The sequence below is a fragment of the Tyto alba genome, unplaced genomic scaffold, assembly GCF_018691265.1.
Source record: "Tyto alba isolate M040663 unplaced genomic scaffold, T.alba_DEE_v4.0 Super-Scaffold_14, whole genome shotgun sequence".
Lineage (NCBI taxonomy): Eukaryota > Metazoa > Chordata > Aves > Strigiformes > Tytonidae > Tyto > Tyto alba.
The window spans coordinates 26904425-26923158 of NW_024881276.1; the positions used below are offsets into that span (position 1 = coordinate 26904425).

The 18734-nt window shown below is 38.9% G+C and overlaps 1 protein-coding gene across 2 annotated transcripts in view; it reads left to right on the top strand.

The window, feature by feature from the left end:
* The first annotated feature begins 393 nt into the window (after window positions 1-393).
* Window positions 394-18734, top strand: part of BRWD1 (bromodomain and WD repeat domain containing 1) — a 61073-nt gene continuing 42732 nt past the window's right edge. The window contains exons 1-15 of one of the 2 annotated variants that reach the window (XM_033011302.2): window positions 394-682; window positions 843-901; window positions 1112-1141; window positions 1329-1388; window positions 4402-4552; window positions 5839-5937; window positions 6503-6663; window positions 7289-7510; window positions 9466-9566; window positions 11102-11172; window positions 12341-12441; window positions 13811-13851; window positions 15408-15506; window positions 16950-17100; window positions 17671-17805. In XM_033011302.2, the coding sequence (XP_032867193.2) occupies window positions 616-682; window positions 843-901; window positions 1112-1141; window positions 1329-1388; window positions 4402-4552; window positions 5839-5937; window positions 6503-6663; window positions 7289-7510; window positions 9466-9566; window positions 11102-11172; window positions 12341-12441; window positions 13811-13851; window positions 15408-15506; window positions 16950-17100; window positions 17671-17805 (1548 nt within the window). In that variant the 5' untranslated portion in view covers window positions 394-615. Of the gene's footprint in view, window positions 902-1111; window positions 1142-1328; window positions 1389-4401; window positions 4553-5838; window positions 5938-6502; window positions 6664-7288; window positions 7511-9465; window positions 9567-11101; window positions 11173-12340; window positions 12442-13810; window positions 13852-15407; window positions 15507-16949; window positions 17101-17670; window positions 17806-18734 lie in introns of both variants that reach the window. The other variant, XM_033011301.2, reaches the window with a different exon arrangement.

Genomic DNA, 18734 nt, shown 5'->3' on the forward strand with positions numbered 1-18734 from the left:
CTCCCCCCCCGCCCAACACCACCACCGCGCGCCTTCTCCCCCGCCCTCCCTCCCCGCGCGTTTTCCGCTGCCACACGCGCACCCTCTCCCCACCCCTCCCCGATCCGCGCGAGCCCCGGACGGGGAGGTGGGGACGCACGGACTACTTTTTTTTTTTTTCCTCCGCCCACCCCGGGCGTGCCCGGCGCAGGCGGCAGCGACGGCGCTACGGCCCGTGTCGCGCGGCGGAGATGGCGGCGGCGCCGCCGAGGCTGCGCTAAAGCGCCAGCGGGGGGAGGGGAAGGGGGCGGGGAGCCGGAGCGCGAGCGCGAGCGCGAGCCGGGCGTCCGGCGGGGGCGGGGGCGGCTCGCTCCCGCGCGCGGAGGAGCGGGGAGGGGAGGGGGAAGACGCGGGGAGGGAGTTGGGGGGGGGGGAAGGGGGCGGCTGGCGGTGGGGGAGGGGCGGCGCTGACAGGGCTATGCCGAGCCGGGCCCTGCCCGCACCAGGCGCTGACTGAGCCCTCAGCCCTCAGCCCTGCCCGGGCGGCGGCAGCACCAGCAGCAGCCGCCGCCGCGGCAGCCGCCGCCAGCAGCGATTTGTGCCGAGCGAGCGGCAGCCCGCCGCGCCGGGGCCGCCATGGCTGAGCCCCCGGCCTCCTCCAACTCCGCCGGCGGCGGCGCGTCCCTGCCGCTCGTTGAATCAGGTAAAAACCCCCGGGGCGCGAGCGGCCGCGGGCCAGGGCGAGAGCTCCTGCCGGGGCCGCCGCTCCCCTGCCGCCATCTTCCTGACCGGGATGATGAACTACCGTCCCTCCGGGGGGCTCCCCCGGGCTCATCCCCCGGCTCTCCCCGTGTCTCTTGCAGAGCTCTACTTCCTCATCGCGCGGTTCCTGAGCACCGGGCCCTGCCGGCGAGCGCTGACGGTGAGTACGGGGCCGCCGCACGCTCACCTGGGCGCAGCCGCCCGGCGCCCCCGGCCGCTCGCCGCCGCAGGGAGGGCTGAAGGGGAGGTGTGAGCAGCCGGTCCCCCCCGTTCCTCCTCCCCCTCCCGAGCACGTTTGCGGCAGCGGCCGCTGGAGAAGCCGGAGGCTTGCTCGTCCCGGACTCTGTATTTTGTCTCTTTTTCTCTGCAGGTGCTGGTGCAGGAGCTGGAGCAGCACCAGGTCTGTGTGGGCTTTGATGAAGTCACCTCTCTTGCCGTGGTCGAAAGTTTCCCTTACAAGTCATTCAAGTTTCTTCCACTCCAATGCCTCAACTTTTTCCCCTCAACACACGTTGTTTTGGATGTGATCTACCCCTCCTTCCCCTTTAACCGCTTTTTTTTTTTTTTTTTTTTCTCCTTCCACTTAGTTGCTTCCTAAAAGGCTGGATTGGCAAGGAAATGAGCATTATCGAAGTTATGAAGAATTGGTGAGACTTTTTATTAAGAAAAAAAAAAAAAAAAAACAACACTTTTATTTAGGATGATAACATTGATGTTAGACCCTTTACCTTTAAAAGTAGGCCCAAAGCTTTACCTTCCAGTTTCCTTCTGGCTCTGTTAAGACGCTGGAGTTATTTTGGAAAGGGCCTTTAATTTCTTTACATTAGACTAACAAAAACACAAGTGGTGTTTTAAATTGAGGATAGTGTTTACATAGCAGAGGTGGAGCTTGGCGTTGTGCATTGGTACATGCCACTGCCTACATATAGGGAAGAACCAATCTGGAGCGAGATTTCATTTCAGAGTTTCCCGAGCAAGCTTGTTAAGCGCGTTTTGATTTGACGGTATTTATTTTCTGGTTGGCTTCCTTCATCAGCCCCCTTCAACAGATTAGGAAATGAAATCGCTGTTTAGAAATCAAGGGTTGGCAGTTCTGGTGCCTAGGAATATGCTCTTTATCTCTGGCTATTCACTGGTCATAGCTTTGTTTCTAAATATTAGGCAGGAGTGATCTCTCAACAGCATGGTATTTATGCCTTCTACTGATGATGATGTTTGCTCTGAATGTTTTAATTTATGTCTGTTTCAGAATGGAAAGCTCTCTTGGTGTTTTATTTTACTGCTTCTTAAATGGCAAAATATGTTTGGCAGTTGAATCTTGTGTAGTGATGGCCTGGTGGTGCATGCCCGGTGTGGTTTTATTGTAGTTGATCTTATTTTCTTTAAACGGATGCTTATTCTCGCTTCCCCCCTCCCCCCCCCCCCCAAGATTCAGGCATTCCAGGTTAATTGATTGGCTTCTCCCTCACCCATCAGTTTGTGTATTGTTATAGTTAGGTCCCCTTGTCCCTCTTGCGTAACACTTGGAAGATCTCAGAATCGTATTCGCATAGAGAAGGAATGAAATTTTGTTTAAAACATTTTCTTAATGATTTAAGTGCTGCTTAAAATGATAAACTGCATTCCATTCTACTTGTCAGTGTGGTCAGTTGAGCAGATGAGGTTTTAAACTAATGGTCTAAGTCACTAAAAAGCATAGTCTTGCTAAACAGGAATACTTTCAAGCTCTGACTTGAATTTAGCAAACATAATAGTAGTATTAAGTTTAAAAAGGATTGATTGGGGTTTTTTTTGTTGTTGCTTGATTTTGTTGTTTTTTCTTTTGTTATTTTTTTTCTTTTGACCTGAGTTGTTCTGACAAGAAGTGGCAGTGTTGGGAGATGTCATGTGTGGATTCTTCTGACTTTAGGACAGTTTATTTTAACTGTGTTTATTATGCATATCCAGCTGTAAGAGTAATTCGTTAGTATGTGCTGCTTCTACCTCTTTTTTTGTACACAATTTAAAAGAAATCTCTACACAGGGTAAAAGTGTTTCAGAATATCCAGATTCATTTTCTGAAGGTTTTAGTTTCTGCTTTTGGGGGGCTTGGGGCGCCTCTTGTTGTCCCACTGGTCTCACTCTGAATTTGCAGAAACCACAGACAAATGTAATCAAGTGGTGCATTTATTTATTTTCCTCTTTGTTCATCATCGAATTGGAGCAAGACTTTAAAATGACTGTTCCTTCCAGAATCTGAGTAAAACTACTTAGAAAGGAAATCAGTTGCAAGGTTTTGTATGTATGCTTCTGTTGGGGATTGCAATTGGAATATATACTTTCTGATGATGGCATACAAACAGAATGGTTTATAATGCTTGGTGTAAAGAATGCTGACCTTTCTGTCCTGAATGTCATGGGTGGTACTGATCTATACCAATTCAAGAGACAAAATTTATACAGAAGTGATGGAAAAGTGCATTTTGTAATTTTGGGCAACTTTTTGTCAAACAGATCTTACATGACAGCATGTGGTATTTTTATTCCCGCTGTTCTGGTGATGAGATCAGCCTTGTCAGGACTTTCCTCATCTAAGTTCAGTCAGCTAAGGAAATTCAGGCTAAGGGAATAGCATCATAAGCATGAGCGAGTTCTGCCTGTGTTCTGAGCTACGTGGGCAAGAGGCCACATACCTGTGTTGGCGTGGCCCTCTGCCTCTCCTGGACGGATTGGCTGGGAATGGTCTGGCTGCTGAAGTAGCAGTGTGGTTTCTGGGTCTAACTGGTTTTCACAGGGCCAGATCAGAGAGCGGAGTAAGCATGGGGCTGTTTGTGCCTGCTGATTCAGACCTCCCCAGTAGTTTAAATTTATGATTCTGGTGGTTTGGTTTACTCGAGTCTGTGGAAACTCTACTTTGCATATTTAACTAATACATTATTGTGATTGACTTTATAGTTAGATAAGGATTTTTTTCATTTAATGCCCAGAAGGAAGAAGGGGAAAAAATAATCAAAAACCACACACATCTGTTCTTGACTGAAACAGCTGAGTGTGTGTGGGGGTGTATTTTTTTAGATGGTTAGATGGAGATAGCATGGGATCCTTCCTGAATGGATGGATGACTGTTTTGATCCTTTTGGTTTAAGAAAGTAGGGCAGTCTTATGCTCTGTAGTACTGGTTCTTCAAGGAAACTATTTCCAGAGAGATTGTACTCAAACCTACTAGTTAGCAGTTTATTGAACCAGTTACTGTGCGACTGAAGTACTAGATGCGTAAGTTCTTGTGCTTGATTACAACAAAATTCCTCATGATCTTGAGTTATGAGGGTTTGAATTTTATTTTTTATTTTCAAAAAAAATATTCAGGTGACTGGGGCAAAGGCACTCATTGTACGGTGCCGCAGGAATGGGTGCCATACATGTCAATGTTTCAGGCATTCAGTAGTAAAACACTGATGTGCAGTAAGTAATTTTACTGCGGTTATTTTTACTGCAGCTCTCCTGTTCTTGCAGAGTACTTGCTGAATTTACTAGACCAGAGCTTAACAGAATTGATTTTGTTTAGTAAGTTGAGTTTAAAAATATTTAACCAGTGTTTAATATACCTGTGAATATTGATGCTTTTAGATTAATCTGTTCTGGATGTACCATACATATTTTTAAAACTTCAACTTCTGTCAGGTGCTGTCCAACAAACATGTGGCTCCAGACCATTTGTTACAAATTTGCAAGCGGATTGGCCCCATACTGGATAAGGAGATACCACCCAGCATTTCGAGAGTGAATTCCTTACTTGGTGCAGGGAGACAGTCGTTGTTACGTACAGCAAAAGGTATGGTTTGTTCATTATTTGAAATGGGTATGATACATTTTCATAAGTATATGGTGTGGACGTTTGGAATACTTAAAAGTGGTAAGCTTTCACTAAAAATTGGCCCCCACTTCTTCTGTACTGTGTTGAATCAACCAAAACACCAGTGATCTGTGTATTAATGGTGTAACTATATACTGATAGTTGTGAAGAGAAGGTTTTAAGTTACATCACAAGAATTATTGTTACTCTGAATGCTGAGGCTGCTGAACAGGGCCAGTTTTCAGTGTTACTGCAATATAATGAATCATCAGGACACAGGTGCTACTTCTCTAACATCTCCCGACACTCCCAGTAGTACATTGGCCTCTTGGTTTTGAATGTGGTCGCTGTTGTACTCTTTTAAGTGCAAATGTGAGGCTGTAACACCAGTTTTCTGAAAGTTTTCTCGGTTAATGCAAATGGCATCAAAATTAGTACTTGTGAATTCTGTACATATGCAGGAAGAAAGTCCTTGCCTGTAACTTAAAGGTAACGGTTGGTGATGCATAATCACATACTTTATTTGGTAGAGTAGATTTTAGCTTATCTCTTTGAATGTTTCTGGGAGGGGGGGATGTTCATGTGTTTGTATGAAGTTCTGTTGGGTAGCTATATGCTGTGACATGGGACGGGTTTATGGGATACTATTGTGTTTTCAGTTATCTGTCCAAACTGCTCTAAAGGATGCACTCTGAATAACAGTGACTCTTCCATCCTGAAAATCAGGATTGCAATTACTTCAGAGTGTGCGTGTCAAAATAACTGTCAGTGTGGGATTTTTTTTTAAAAAATCTGTGAACTGTCAGGTTGGAAGGGACCTCTTGAAATCATCTGGCTAAATAATTTAATACTAATAAACATTCAATAAAGACTTATAATATTTATGAATAAATATTTGTTAAAATGTTGAAAGTCTTAAATGCTTTGCATTGAGAACAAGTAGGAAAAATTAAGTGGAAAGGTTAGTTTTTGTGTTATGTGAACTGCAGGGGCAGCACCATTTAGGAGTAATTTCAGAGTTTGGTGGTTGGTTGTGTTGGATGATTTTCCTCCTTCTGTTACTATATTAAATGGAGTATTTTTCTCCTCTGATACTATGTTTTCTTGAAAAGTTTTGGGGTGTTTGGTGTTCCTACTTTTTTAGTTGTTTCAATACCTTGTTTGAGAACACCTATGGATACATTCTTTACCATGTTTTGGAACTGCAGCTCTCTTGGCATTTTTAACATGTACTTATGATAAACTTCAACCAGTTGGTTTTAAAGATTGCAGGAACACCATTTGGAAGGGCTCTGCGTTTGCTGCTCTTCACAGAGGAAGACCTCCTGAAATGCCTGTGAACTATGGCACACCACCAAATCTTGGTAAGCTCTTCTCGACGCTCGTCACTGCTGCTGTGAGTGTACGATGTGTACCTTGATACTGGCCTTGCTACGATGCTGGAAACCGCACCTCAGAACTGGATCCGGAGGGTTCTCTGGAGAGCTTCCCATGGCTTCACTGGAGTTATGTATTGGGTACAGGGGTCTGCTCGCAGCACTAGAGAGACAGTGGCCTCTAGATGACATCTTTTTCTTTTATAAAGCCCCTGTATTAAGTAGATAAACCTACAGAAAATGCAAATCATTCTACTTTGGATAGAAGGACTTTTGTATGACTTAAGGTATAGAAAGCCATGGGAAAATAAATATAACATTTAGTGCTTTTTATTTGGAGACAGAAGTTTTGATTGGAGCAAGTTTAAGATACTGTCTTCATTTCATGCATCAAAAAAATTGTAAATACAAAAAACCCTCACTTCCTGAAATATGAAAGTCACTTTTAGTAAGTCCTGAACTAGTATATTGATGGAAGCTAAATAAAATCATGTTATAGGATAGACCTGTTTAACTATCAGTACACTTATTCTTTGATTTCTTTGTATTCTAGTGGAAGTACATAGAGCAAAACAATTAACTGGATATGCAAAGTTCAGTACTTCATTTCCAGGAAGTATGTATCAGCACGTCAAGATGCACAGACGGATTCTTGGCCATCTTTCTTCTGTATATTGTGTTGCATTCGACAGGACTGGACATAGAATATTTACTGTGAGTTGATGAAATAGATCCAAATCTGAGTATCATTCTAGATCAATGCAAGGAAAAGAACTTTGAAATGCATGTTACGCTACAACTTCTAGGGGTGGATATCGGGAGTGTTGGAATTCAGCCAATTCGCTTTATCACTGTACTTAGGTAGTACAATTTGACATAATTAAAGGTCAGAAGCATGTAAAAAATTGTTGTACTTAATATCTGGTCAGGTGTTGACATTGAAGTAGGAGCTTTATTCAGTGATGTAGTTTGATGTTAAGCGTGTTTCATACTCTTTCTGAAGTGGCAGAGGGGTTGTTTTTACAGAACAGTACTTTCATTGGCCCTTGCCATTACTGCAAGAAATCCCCTCAAACTAATTCCAGACTTTTTGCATTATATGGTATAGATCTGTGGTGATCACAGTGTAATTCTGAACCATAAATTAACATTTTGTTTTCTTAAATGTTGGTTGATTGACTTTATTCCTTTCAGCTTAAGTAACATACCGAGTTTTAAATAGAAGTGTAATTTACCAAGCTGTGGAAAAACACAGTTAGGTTCTTTAAAGGAAACCTAAAACTTTTATCCTGAATGTCTATGAAAATCCTTGCTGAGTGTAATAAATATTTCTTTCTAGGGCTCAGATGACTGTTTGGTAAAGATTTGGTCAACTCATAATGGCAGATTATTTGCCACATTACGAGGACATTCAGCAGAGATTTCTGATATGGCTGTCAATTATGAAAACACTATGATTGCAGCTGGAAGCTGTGATAAAATGATCAGAGTGTGGTGTCTGAGAACCTGTGCACCAGTTGCGGTCCTCCATGGACACACAGGGTCCATTACCTCATTGCAGGTATGTTTTTTTTAAGTGTTTCTGCATATTGAAGCACAGATAATGTAGATGGATTGTAAGAAGCAGCCAGTTCATGAAACTCAAAGATAAGTTTCACTTGACAGTGTGGTATGGAAAGTTTGAAGGTATTTTAATCAAATAGTAGAAAACAAGAAATAGTTGGGTCAAAAAAAAGATGCTATTGCACCTGATTTGGAAAGTTAAGACTCTGCTTTAGTAGTAGGATTTAGATTGATGAGACACCCTAAGGATTAACTAGTTATCATATTGGTAAGAAATAAACAGTTGCTTATTGAAACTGAGAAACACGGTTACATGAATGCTCTACACCAATAGAGCCTTCTATATTTGTGTTACAATTTCTTGAAAAGGAAGATTAGTATCTTATTTTCTGTTTGTGGACAAAAGTACTTTCTGGTTGCTGTTACTAGGTTAAGAAGTAACTTGCCAGGTGTACATCTTACTTATCTAAGCGCAAGGAACTGATCTGTGTCCTGTAAAGGCTGGCACGTGAATGGCAAATAACTTTCACTGTGCTTGTCACTGTGGTTTTCATTTGACTGAAATTACTTCTGTATGACTGTCTGTGGGAATATTAAAATCTGAACATTTAAATATTTATGTCAAAAATTAGTCAAAACCACAGGAGAAACCTGCGTTTTGAAAAAAGAAAAGAAAAAAGTTCATTGTCTGGCTGAAATTGCTGTGTTTAACTGAAGATAATGACAGGAATCCTTCTTCACCTAAGAGATCACTATCTGTAATATTTGAGCTGTTGGAACCAAAGAGAATTTCTGTGAAAAATTGTCCTCCAATTGTGTGTTACAGGAGATGTGTTTGTGCTAGCTTTGAGTGTTCTGATCCAGTATGTGATTCCTGTAACTTCTGTGATACGGGTATTTGTTTTAATCTCAAAAACACAAGTTCTTTCAGAAGTGCAAAGGTGTTCAGTGTAATATGCTGTGTATTTAAATTTCAAGGTGTTGTGATACTTTATGCGCTCTTGCTAGTCCTTTGGATTCAGTCTCATTTTGGCCTTTGTAATTCCTTTTTTAACAGATAAACTCGTAGCTCATTATACAAATTTGCTGTGTTTTGCAATGAGACAAACGGGCTTATGTTGAGGGGTGAAAAGTGGCTACCTGCCACCTTGTGAAGTTCAGTACAAAAAATTTTGCAGTTTTTTCAAACATGCTGGCTCTGAGAGTAGTCTTCATATTTTTAGTTTCCGTGGCAATCATTGCGTTTGTTTGTTTCTTCATTTTTTAATGGCAAAGCACTTATTTGTGGTGTTTCCTTTATTGTAGTACGATAGAAGATTTTTTTGTTGTTGCTCAAGAGTTCTTAATAATATTTAATTGCAATATGTACAGTTTATATGGTCATTTCCAATGGTTGTAGTAGTAATTGATGAACAATTTAATCAACTTGTGTAACTTGTGTTCTCTAAGATATCTGAAAGGTAGCTCTGTGCATAGCAATAAATCTGTGTCTTAAAGGAGTATGTGTGAGGACGTCCTGTAAATTCGTATGTTGGGTTACGCATACTTGGACTATCTCATAACCAATGCTCTGCTGAGCTATAGAATTTAAACTATAAGTCTTCCTAGTGAAACTTCCTTCCTTTTATTTTTTTCCGTCTGCTCTTTACTTCATTCATTGACAAAATTTTTAGTGTATGAATGATTGTGGTTAGTTAAGACTTCAAAAACAAAGCAGTGAATTAATTGGTTTTATATAATGTAATAATTAAAACATAGACTGCAAACTTATTTTAAAGTATAGGATATGTTACTTTGTAAACATTAAAAATAAGTTATCAACAACTGCTTTAGCAGTTGTAATTGAAAAATCCAAAGTAAATCAAGGTTTTATAGTAAGGTTTTTAGACGTTCATAAAGCAGTTTTTAAATATCTCTTTTTGTATGTGTCTGATTTTACTTTTTTCTCTTTAGTTTAGTCCAATGGTGAAAGGCTCCATGCGATACATGGTCTCTACTGGTGCAGATGGAACTGTTTGCTTTTGGCAATGGGATACAGAGTCCATGAAATTCAAGTATGTAAACAGGTTGCCAATTAACTCTATGCCATACTATATTTGATTAAAATAAGTCAACTGCTTTTAACTAGCTAAAAAAAAATGGATTTTTTTTTTTTGTGATAATAAAAATGCTGTGGAAATAATTATTACAGAATTATTTTTAAATGCCACCAGTGAGTAGATCCTTTACAAATTTATGTTATGCTGCTGTTCTGGTAGATTAATTGAGAAATACATTTAACTTCTTACTACACTAAAAATAAAAATGTAGGACAACTAGAACTGCTGCAAAGATAAATATGTTGGAGCAGTATAATAAAGCTTTGTGTTGTTTTCAACAGTCCTGTAGTTTTAGGATGTCTCTTACCAAACTTGCATGCAGTGTATGTTCAGGATAGTTTTTAAATGTTCTGTGTGTGGTTTCTGTTTATTTGTACAAAAAAATTAGATTATTACTGGAAAGAAGAATCTGGGATGATCAGTCTGTATCTAGTATTGTGCCATATAATGGTAGTTGGTATAAATTGATCTATTTTACATTAGAGCAGCTATTTGAGAAAAAACAAATCACTACTTTAGAAAGCAGAAGATTATTTTTAATTCAAACTTGTGATTTTAAGGTAGTATAATTGTTGCAAAAACTATCCAAGGCATAGCTATACCTGAAGAGTCTTTTAGGGCTGTAAGTTATAGGAGGAGATTGTTTAAACTGGATCCTTCATTATTATTCTGAAATTCATTTAGAGGACTGTATGAGATGTAAGCATTGTTTAAATTAGTTTAAGCATGGACTTCAATTGGTAGTTCTCAAAGCAGCATTCTTAGGATTTGAATCTCTGTGCTGTTAAGCACGAGAAATACTCTTTTACTCAATGTCTCTGCATTTCCTCTGATAAACAGAAAAGCAGTAGAATAATGAGTAGAAACCTCTAATGCTTCTAAGTGGCAGAGTTTGCTGCATTTCTCCTTAATGTAGTTCTTAATAGCTACTTTCTGCGAGATTATGGCCATGTCAACTGCAAGAGTGTGTACATGACTTGCAGAACAGGAAACAAGTCTTAAATCACCACCTTTACAGTGTTGCAAAACTTTTATTTACTTCTGTAAAATTTTATGATTTTGCACGGCCTTCTGCAGTAATGGCATTTGATAGGCCTTGTTTCATGGGCTGCTGGTGGTTGTAATGGGAGGGCAAGAGTTCAGTACTTCATGGGTATGTACGTTACAGAGGGGGTAAATCATACTTAGGGGAAGGATGAGAGAGAAGAAACATTCTTTGGCATGTCATGTTATCCTTGCTAGGTAACAGCATATTACAGAAAAAGTCATAAGCTGTGGGGGCTCCAAATACCATTTGTGTATGTGTGTACAGTAATTCTGAAAATTAAACCTTATTGCTTATCCTCCTGCACAAGATTTACAGATCTTACTCTATACGTTTAAGTACCACCATGTAGATGTTTGAAGAAACATACCTTCATGTTTTGAAATGTTACTAAAAGCCCAGTTTTGTGTGGCATGTCCTGTTTCATGTATCTTTTCTTTTTAAGCAATCGGCCAGTGAAATTCACAGAGAAACCTAGACCAGGGGTTCAGATGCTTTGTTCTTCATTCAGTGTAGGTAAGTCACGTACAGATTGAGTTCAGCATTGTGATTTCTATTCTTTCCTCATAAGCAGTTATGATAATACTCTGTTTGTGATATCTTTAAAATATACAAAACCAGCAGCTGTGTGGTAAGTAATTATATACATGTGCATTGTTAGCCTATTACATAAATAATGTGACTTGCCTTAGCTAACAGGGGAAGACTGTTGAACTAAGTGATATTATTGTCCTTTTGCCATTGGTGATTTTACAGAAGTAGAAGTCACCTGGTGCTTGTTTACTTTTTATCCATCTTTACTGGATTTTTATTTTTGTTTAATCTCTTAGTAGAACGTCAGGGATCTGCAAAATTAGTTCTGTAAGCTACCACAGTCAACAGCAGTAGAAGCAGTTACTGCCAATAGCAGGAGCTCCTGATTCTGTGCCAGTTGTATGCAGGGATAGTCATAAAGATCCTTTCTTTCTTAGAAATACACAAAGGTATCTATAAATGTGCTTCACTCCTGGCTTGTAGTCTTTTTTTATTCTAATCGTGTGGGTGACTTGTGGGAAGGCTTTCTGGTACCAGACAACAAGAATATTAGAAGAAACTTGAGAATTTCAAAAATAAAATACCAATCAAAAGTATAGCTTATTAACATTGTCAGGATATAGCACTGGCTTGTGTTTGGATTTGGGTTTTTTTGAGGTTTTGTTGTTTGGGGCTTTTTTTTGACAGGTGCCAAGAGGCAGATCTTAGTATTGCTTCCACCACAGCTAAATACTGGTGTACTTATACTGGTTTACTTATGCTTCTGCGCAGTTTTGAAGTAATTGATGTGCCACAGATGAGACCTATGCTACAGTGAAGGAGTCACGTAGATAATTCTGATGATGACTAGCCGTATTCCCAATAACTGAAGGCTTCTGTATGCAGTTAGTTAGTGTCAGATGTTTTGGCATTCCCCTAGTTACATATTTTAAAATTTTTATAACACTGAATATGACTGTTAATTTTTACTAAAGCTGAGAGCGCTTTCTGGGGCAAGAGGGGGATTTTCCTCTACATCTGTATGTCAGTGGAAGAGCATAAAAAATGTGACACTTTTCAGATAATTTTTTTTAAACTAGGCATCCAACAAATGTTAGTAATCTGTTTTAATATCTTACACAGTAGTTTAATTATTGCTTGATTTTTACAGGTGGTATGTTTTTAGCAACTGGCAGCACTGACCATGTCATCAGGATGTATTTTTTTGGCTCTGAAATGCCTGAGAAAATAGCTGAATTGGAAAGCCATGCTGTAAGTAAGATTGTTAAATCTAATGATTAGTCACTTCAAGCAGTATTGAAGTTGCAAGTTAATGTTGCTAGTGGGTTTGCAGCAATGTGCTTTTATTGAATATTTTTAGAACTTCTGCAGAATTTCAGCCAATCATCTCCATGTGACTTGACCATTTTAAAGGCTGGAATGTGTCAAGATGATATTTAGAATTCTGTCATTTCAACTGGATGTCATACATTTCTCTAATTTTAATGCGTGTGGTTTATTCAGCTACTTCTCTCTGATGCAAGTGTGCCTAGCCACCCACATCTTACATGCTAGATACAGGAAGTAGGTAGGCTGAGAATGTGGATTTCATTACTCAAGTTATTTACCATTTGACACCTTTTGTGTTAAATCTTCAAATGGGTTGCCAGAATTTTACTTGTGTCCATCTTGATCTTAGCCACGTCTTCAGTGGCTGTGCAAGCTACTTGATACTTTCTAAGTAACAAGTCAGCTTGCTGGTTTAACCTTGTTTCACTCTGTGCTTTATGTAATCTGTGCTGTCTGTCTTTTACTTGCTTTCTTGATATAACTGATACCTGTTAGGGAAAGAAGTTCTTAGATAAAATATTTTTTCATTTGTGTACCTTAGTTTAGCAGACTCTGTTTTCTAAGACATCTAAGGGAAACTTGGCTTATGTTCATGTGCTGAAAGTAGAGTCATTTTTTTTGTTGGCACTTGATGCACAATCTGTAGTTTTGCTATAGAGAATCTGGATTTAGTTGAACCCTTAAAGCTCTTTCAAGGGCAAACTTTAAAATACTCATCTTCATTTTGTTGGCCTAAATATGTTTTCTGTAATACTGAATCTGACTTCAAGCATTTATGTTATAGTGATAAGACTTGATCAGTATATATTTTCTATGTAGGGAAGACTTTCAGCTCTGAAGATAAACTGATCTGAGTGTGCTATCTACCTCCCCTATAGTTTTTATTGTGATAAAAATGAATAACTAATTATGTATTTCTTGAAGGAACATGTAAGTAGGAGTGGGAAAAACAGATTCCTCTCAATTATAATTGGCTTAGGATATTGGAAATACATATTCAAATATGAGTTAATTGGCTACCAAGTTATTAATGAATAGTTATTTCGTATTTCAATCCTTCATATTTAACTGGGACTTTTTAAAAAAAAAAAACTTGCATTTTAAATGCATTAACGGTTAATGATTTCTGGTAATTATTTGTTGGACTTGGTTCACCTTGGAGTTAAAACTGTTAGAAACTATACAATATGCAGTTATTTAATTGTGTCAGATTATACTAAGCTCAGTATTGTCACAACCATATTTCCTGTTTAAAAACATAATTTCTAACAAGCTTTGCTTTTTCTTACAGGACAAAGTTGACAGCATTCAGTTTTCTAACAGTGGTGATAGGTATGTTGAAATATGCTCAAATGTGAACAAGAATACATTATTTTGGAACTAAGAATGTACATTTGTTCTCACCTGGAGGTTTCCAGTAAGGAGATTCTACTTATATAGAACTCAGAGGGGAAATTTGGTCTAATCCATGAGAGCATGGTTAAGTTGCAGCTGTTTGTCTCGGCTTTCTATTAGTCTTTGTTAGACAGTCTTTGGGCTGGCTGGGTTTTTATTTACATGGAGGAATATTACCACTTTTTAACATATCTGATGTATTTGTGGCTTCATAAACCTCCTCTTCCCCCTCCTTTCCGTTTCATGAAGGTATTGGCTCAAAATAGGAAATGGGTAATGGCAATGCAAATACTCTAAAATAAGTTTTAATGCTTCTCATTTTCTTCTAGCCTACTATTAAAATTTTAAGGAAATGGATTTAATAGAATTCTACAGCTGATTTGGGTGGAGAGGGGAAGTGTTGCGTAAACTCCATTTGTAAAACCCATACTTCCAGTACAGAATGGAGTCAAAATTGATTTCTGGCCTATTACTAATGAAGATGTATATTTTAGCCTTCAGGCTGGATTTACATCTGCCGCCATAAGTTGCAGCTTTATTTTTGTTGTTTTTTTCTCCTCTTGAAAGCCAAATAATTGCGACTAAGAGCAGTAATGATCTACATTCAATTTGGAAGTTGTAGTTGTCTTCCTTTTAAATGTGTTTTTCTACAATTATCTTTATCTTTGGGGTCATCATGTTGCACTGGTTCATTTATGTTGCCTGCATAGATTACTCTTCAAGGCAGTACCAAAAAAAAGAGGCAAAACTTCTGCTCATTTGCTTGGTGACACATTCTGTGGAAGATGTTTTAATTACTATTAAAATGACTCGTAGCAAATTAGAGCACAGTCATGATATACCTAGCATGCAGACTTCCTCTGTGGTAGGTATGTCAACTGTCCTTCTCAGAGTTGTGATTCATGGATTAGGGAGATTATCTTTGGATGTCCTACAATATTTCAGTTCTTCTCTTCAGGAATTTCCATTCTGTTGCATTCGTAGTTCAGCAGTTCATGAAATAGAAGCCTGAACTGCCATGGTTTACACCTTAGTATCTTAAAGTAAACCACTGATGGTCTTCTCTTTTATGTACAGTTCTGGGTGGGAACATCTCAGGTTTTCCTGTGCTGATCTGTTCTTGCCTCTACTTCAGTATTTGACACTCTGCTATTTCAGAATTAATTACTTAAAATACTTCATTAAAGTATTGTAATTCGGAAGGAGTTGAGGGTGAAGTTGTGAATTGAATTTAGCTTTGGAACTTGCTTCTCTATTCTATGTTTTGACAATTTTATTTAGTTTCTCAGTTCAGAAAAGCTCTTTCATGGGCTTCTGGAAAGAAACTTAATGTACAGGTAACCGTAAAGAATTCTCTTGCACAAAAGTTGAAGATTTCACTTCTATCAGTCTTTTATTGTAATGTTTGAAGTGATGGTGGTGTGTAACTCTGAATATACTTTAAAGCCAATTCTTTTGAAGATGAATTAACTATCTTTTAAAACTTCTTTAAGGTTCATAAGTGGCAGTAGAGATGGAACAGCTAGAATCTGGCGTTTTGAGCAAGCAGAATGGAGGAGTATTCTGTTGGATATGTCTGATCGATTACCGGGGTAGGTGAAGTGTTGTCTATTTTTTTTTTTAATCTGTTGTTTAAAGTCACACAATTTGAAAAATCCATCAAGTGCACTTACAGTCAAACTAGAGCAAGCCATAGCAATATTATGATCAAGTGGTGTGGTCTTTGGAGGGGGTGAAGTGAGTGTTCTAGTGATTTAATAACTTACAAAATTGGAGTCTGTGCTTGAATAAATGCATAACTATTTCTATAGATTTCAAATGTACACTGTATCAAATTAATTACATTTCCTTTGTTAAGGGAAAAAAGCTAACAAAGTGCAATAGATCTTCTCCATCTGGATTTCAGACACCTGACATGTCACAGCATAAGATTAATAAAAATAAGGTAGTTGGTAACGTCTTTCCGGGAGAGGTCATGACAGGTAATAGGTGGGTTACATCAAGGACCGATCTTGCTGACTATTTTCATTACTTCTTTTGTACTTTTTACAAGTCTATTAATGAAATATGCTTGTGGCACACAGTTTGAATAATGTCATTACAGATAAGGATCAGGATATTACATGACACTGGATAAACCTGAAGGGTGGATTATGTACAGCAGTACAGAATGCTTAGTCAACTTCTGTAGACACTAAGCAGAAGTGAATCTGTAGGTGATTAAATGAGGGGGGGGACAAACACCAAAAACAAACCTTGGGTATACCGCTTGATTGGAGGGTGATTGCAAGCTCTTCTTGTGATGCAGCCATGGAAAAAAAAAATTAAGGTGGTTTTACTAAGAAAGGAGGAGGTATTAATAATTAAAATTTGACTGTGCCATCTTTTTGGGTTAACATATACAATTGTAGCTGTGTCTAATTGAGCGAGAGTCTTTGTAAGAGACGCTACTAGTTGATGTGGAATGTAGATAGTACTCTGTAAAGGTATGTTTCAAACCAAGCTTGTTCCTTCCGTTGACTAAGATGCTGAGAAACGGTGTTATAGTATCCTATAAATGTATTTTGGGGACAGAAATGAGGAAATAGATTGAGATTAATACAAAATATTATCTTTAATATATTTATGCTGGGAATCAGAAAAAAATGCTTAGTTAATGTAGAGGTTAGCTTCTTGAACAGTTAGTTGGAAAGCTCTTGACTGTAAAAAGTGCAAATTTTTAAAGGAGTTATGCTAGGATTCTAATTGTAGAAGAGACAAGACTCCATGAAAGAGGAAAGCCTTTTTGCCTGGCATCTCATGTGAGAAGGAAGTTACCATGTCCTCTGAAATAAGTATGCTAGAAATCCAGATTTGCTTTAGAGTTGATTGCTACAAAAAGAATGAAGTTTATGGACAAAAGTTTCAAAACAAATTTGATTTTTAACATCTCTTCCTTTGTCTGATTATTAACATGGGAAAACATGTTATTTTTCTTTTGAGATTGAAATGGGCTAATTAAAAATATCTCATGCCTGTTCAATTCTTTAAAATAGTGACGCATGCTCAGAAGAAGACAAATTTATGAAGCCTAAAGTAACCATGATAGCATGGAACCAAAATGATAGCTATGTCGTTACTGCTGTGAATAATCACCTGCTCAAAGTGTGGAATTCCTGCACAGGGCAATTGCTTCATGATTTGGTGGTATGTAATTTTACTTGCTTTTTGAAGTAGATGATCTTTCTAGAATTGCAACTTGTGCTTGCTGAGTGCATAGTTAGATCTGATTTGTCTTGAAGGTTCTATATGAATGATAAAGCAAGTGTAGTGTTTCTTGGATTTTCTTAACCAGAACTAGCTGCTTCCTCCTGCATTTGAACAATCCTTTCCCTAGCTGCTTTGTTGAACTTGCCTTTCCTGTAGAATAAATGAAAGGTTTTTTGTGCAGTAACATACTTGTCCATTGACTAGTTCACTGTCCTTTGGCAAAAGCTCCATATTTCTACAGTTCTTGCTTGAATTTAGAATGATAAAGTCTTTCTGGCTGCCTCGGGTTTTCCCCTATTGATGTGCCACACCAGTCCAGATACAGAATTTGTAAATATGTGGAATTTAAAAGTCTTCGTATTTTTGGAGGCAGCTTGTAGGGCTCTAATTTTCCATGTGTGAGTGTGAGGAAAGGATGGTGCAGTGCTTTAGGTTCTACTTTAAATATCCTGTTAATGTGGATTTATGTCCTGTTGTTCACATGTGACGTGCAATTTTAAATTCTAGGGGCATGCGGATGAAGTATTTGTCTTGGAGACCCATCCTTTTGATTCCAGGATAATGCTGTCTGCAGGTCATGATGGCAACATCTTTATATGGGACATTACCAAAGGCACAAAAACAAAGCATTATTTTAACATGGTAAGACCTTTTGTAAACTCCATTTGTTCCTCAATACACAGCAGTGTGTTCACGTAGTTTAAGGAATTGTCACCAACGCACACACCCCCTGCACCTTTGGGGAAAAACAACTCGCCAAAACCCAGCCAAAAAACCCCAAACCAGCAAAATTTAGGAGTTCATTTTTTCTCTGGAGCTTTTACCTTTGAATTTATTGGTTATTGTAACTGTAGGTGCAAACTGACCAGGAGCCAGTTTTCAGTTTAACGTGGCAGAAAAGGAGGGTTGGGATTGCCTCCCTCGTGTGCTCTCAGCTGCCCGCTTCTGTTCTCTACCTTAAATCAGCTGCCTCTCACTGGACCTCTTACTAAGCGAAGTCAGGTCACTGATCTGGAAAAGTATTCCCCACATCCTTCCACTGCTACTTTCCTGTAGGACTTCTGAGTTGAATTCTATCAGGGAGGTCTTGATAAGCTTCTGAGACAAGAAAGATCAATTGTGGCAATTTGCAGTTAGGTGTGAGGAAAGTGAGGTGTGGGGGAGCAGAGCAGGACTTTACTTGCAGTGCAGTCAGTGTCTGAGCTCTTTAGACTTTACCTGTTGATCAGGACCTCTCAGTCTGTGAGGTGTTGTGAATAGTTGACACCAGGGCTTTGCCACTTCAGGTTACTGAAGATCATGTTGCACCTCATTTGCAGTAACTGTTTTCTTTAATTGAGATGAGGCGCCACCTAAAAGACTGAAAGGTCCTGTTTTAAACCATCATTTCAAGAGTATTATGGACAAATATTTGTAATCACAGATGGCTTAAAAATTATTTTATTGCCATAACCATTAGTGGATTGGCACAGTTCCTTCTTGAGAGCTCCCATGATATTTGCTCTATTTGACAGCTCACGATTAACACTTTAAAATAGGTTATTTTGTTTAAGACTTTAAGTTATGATCCA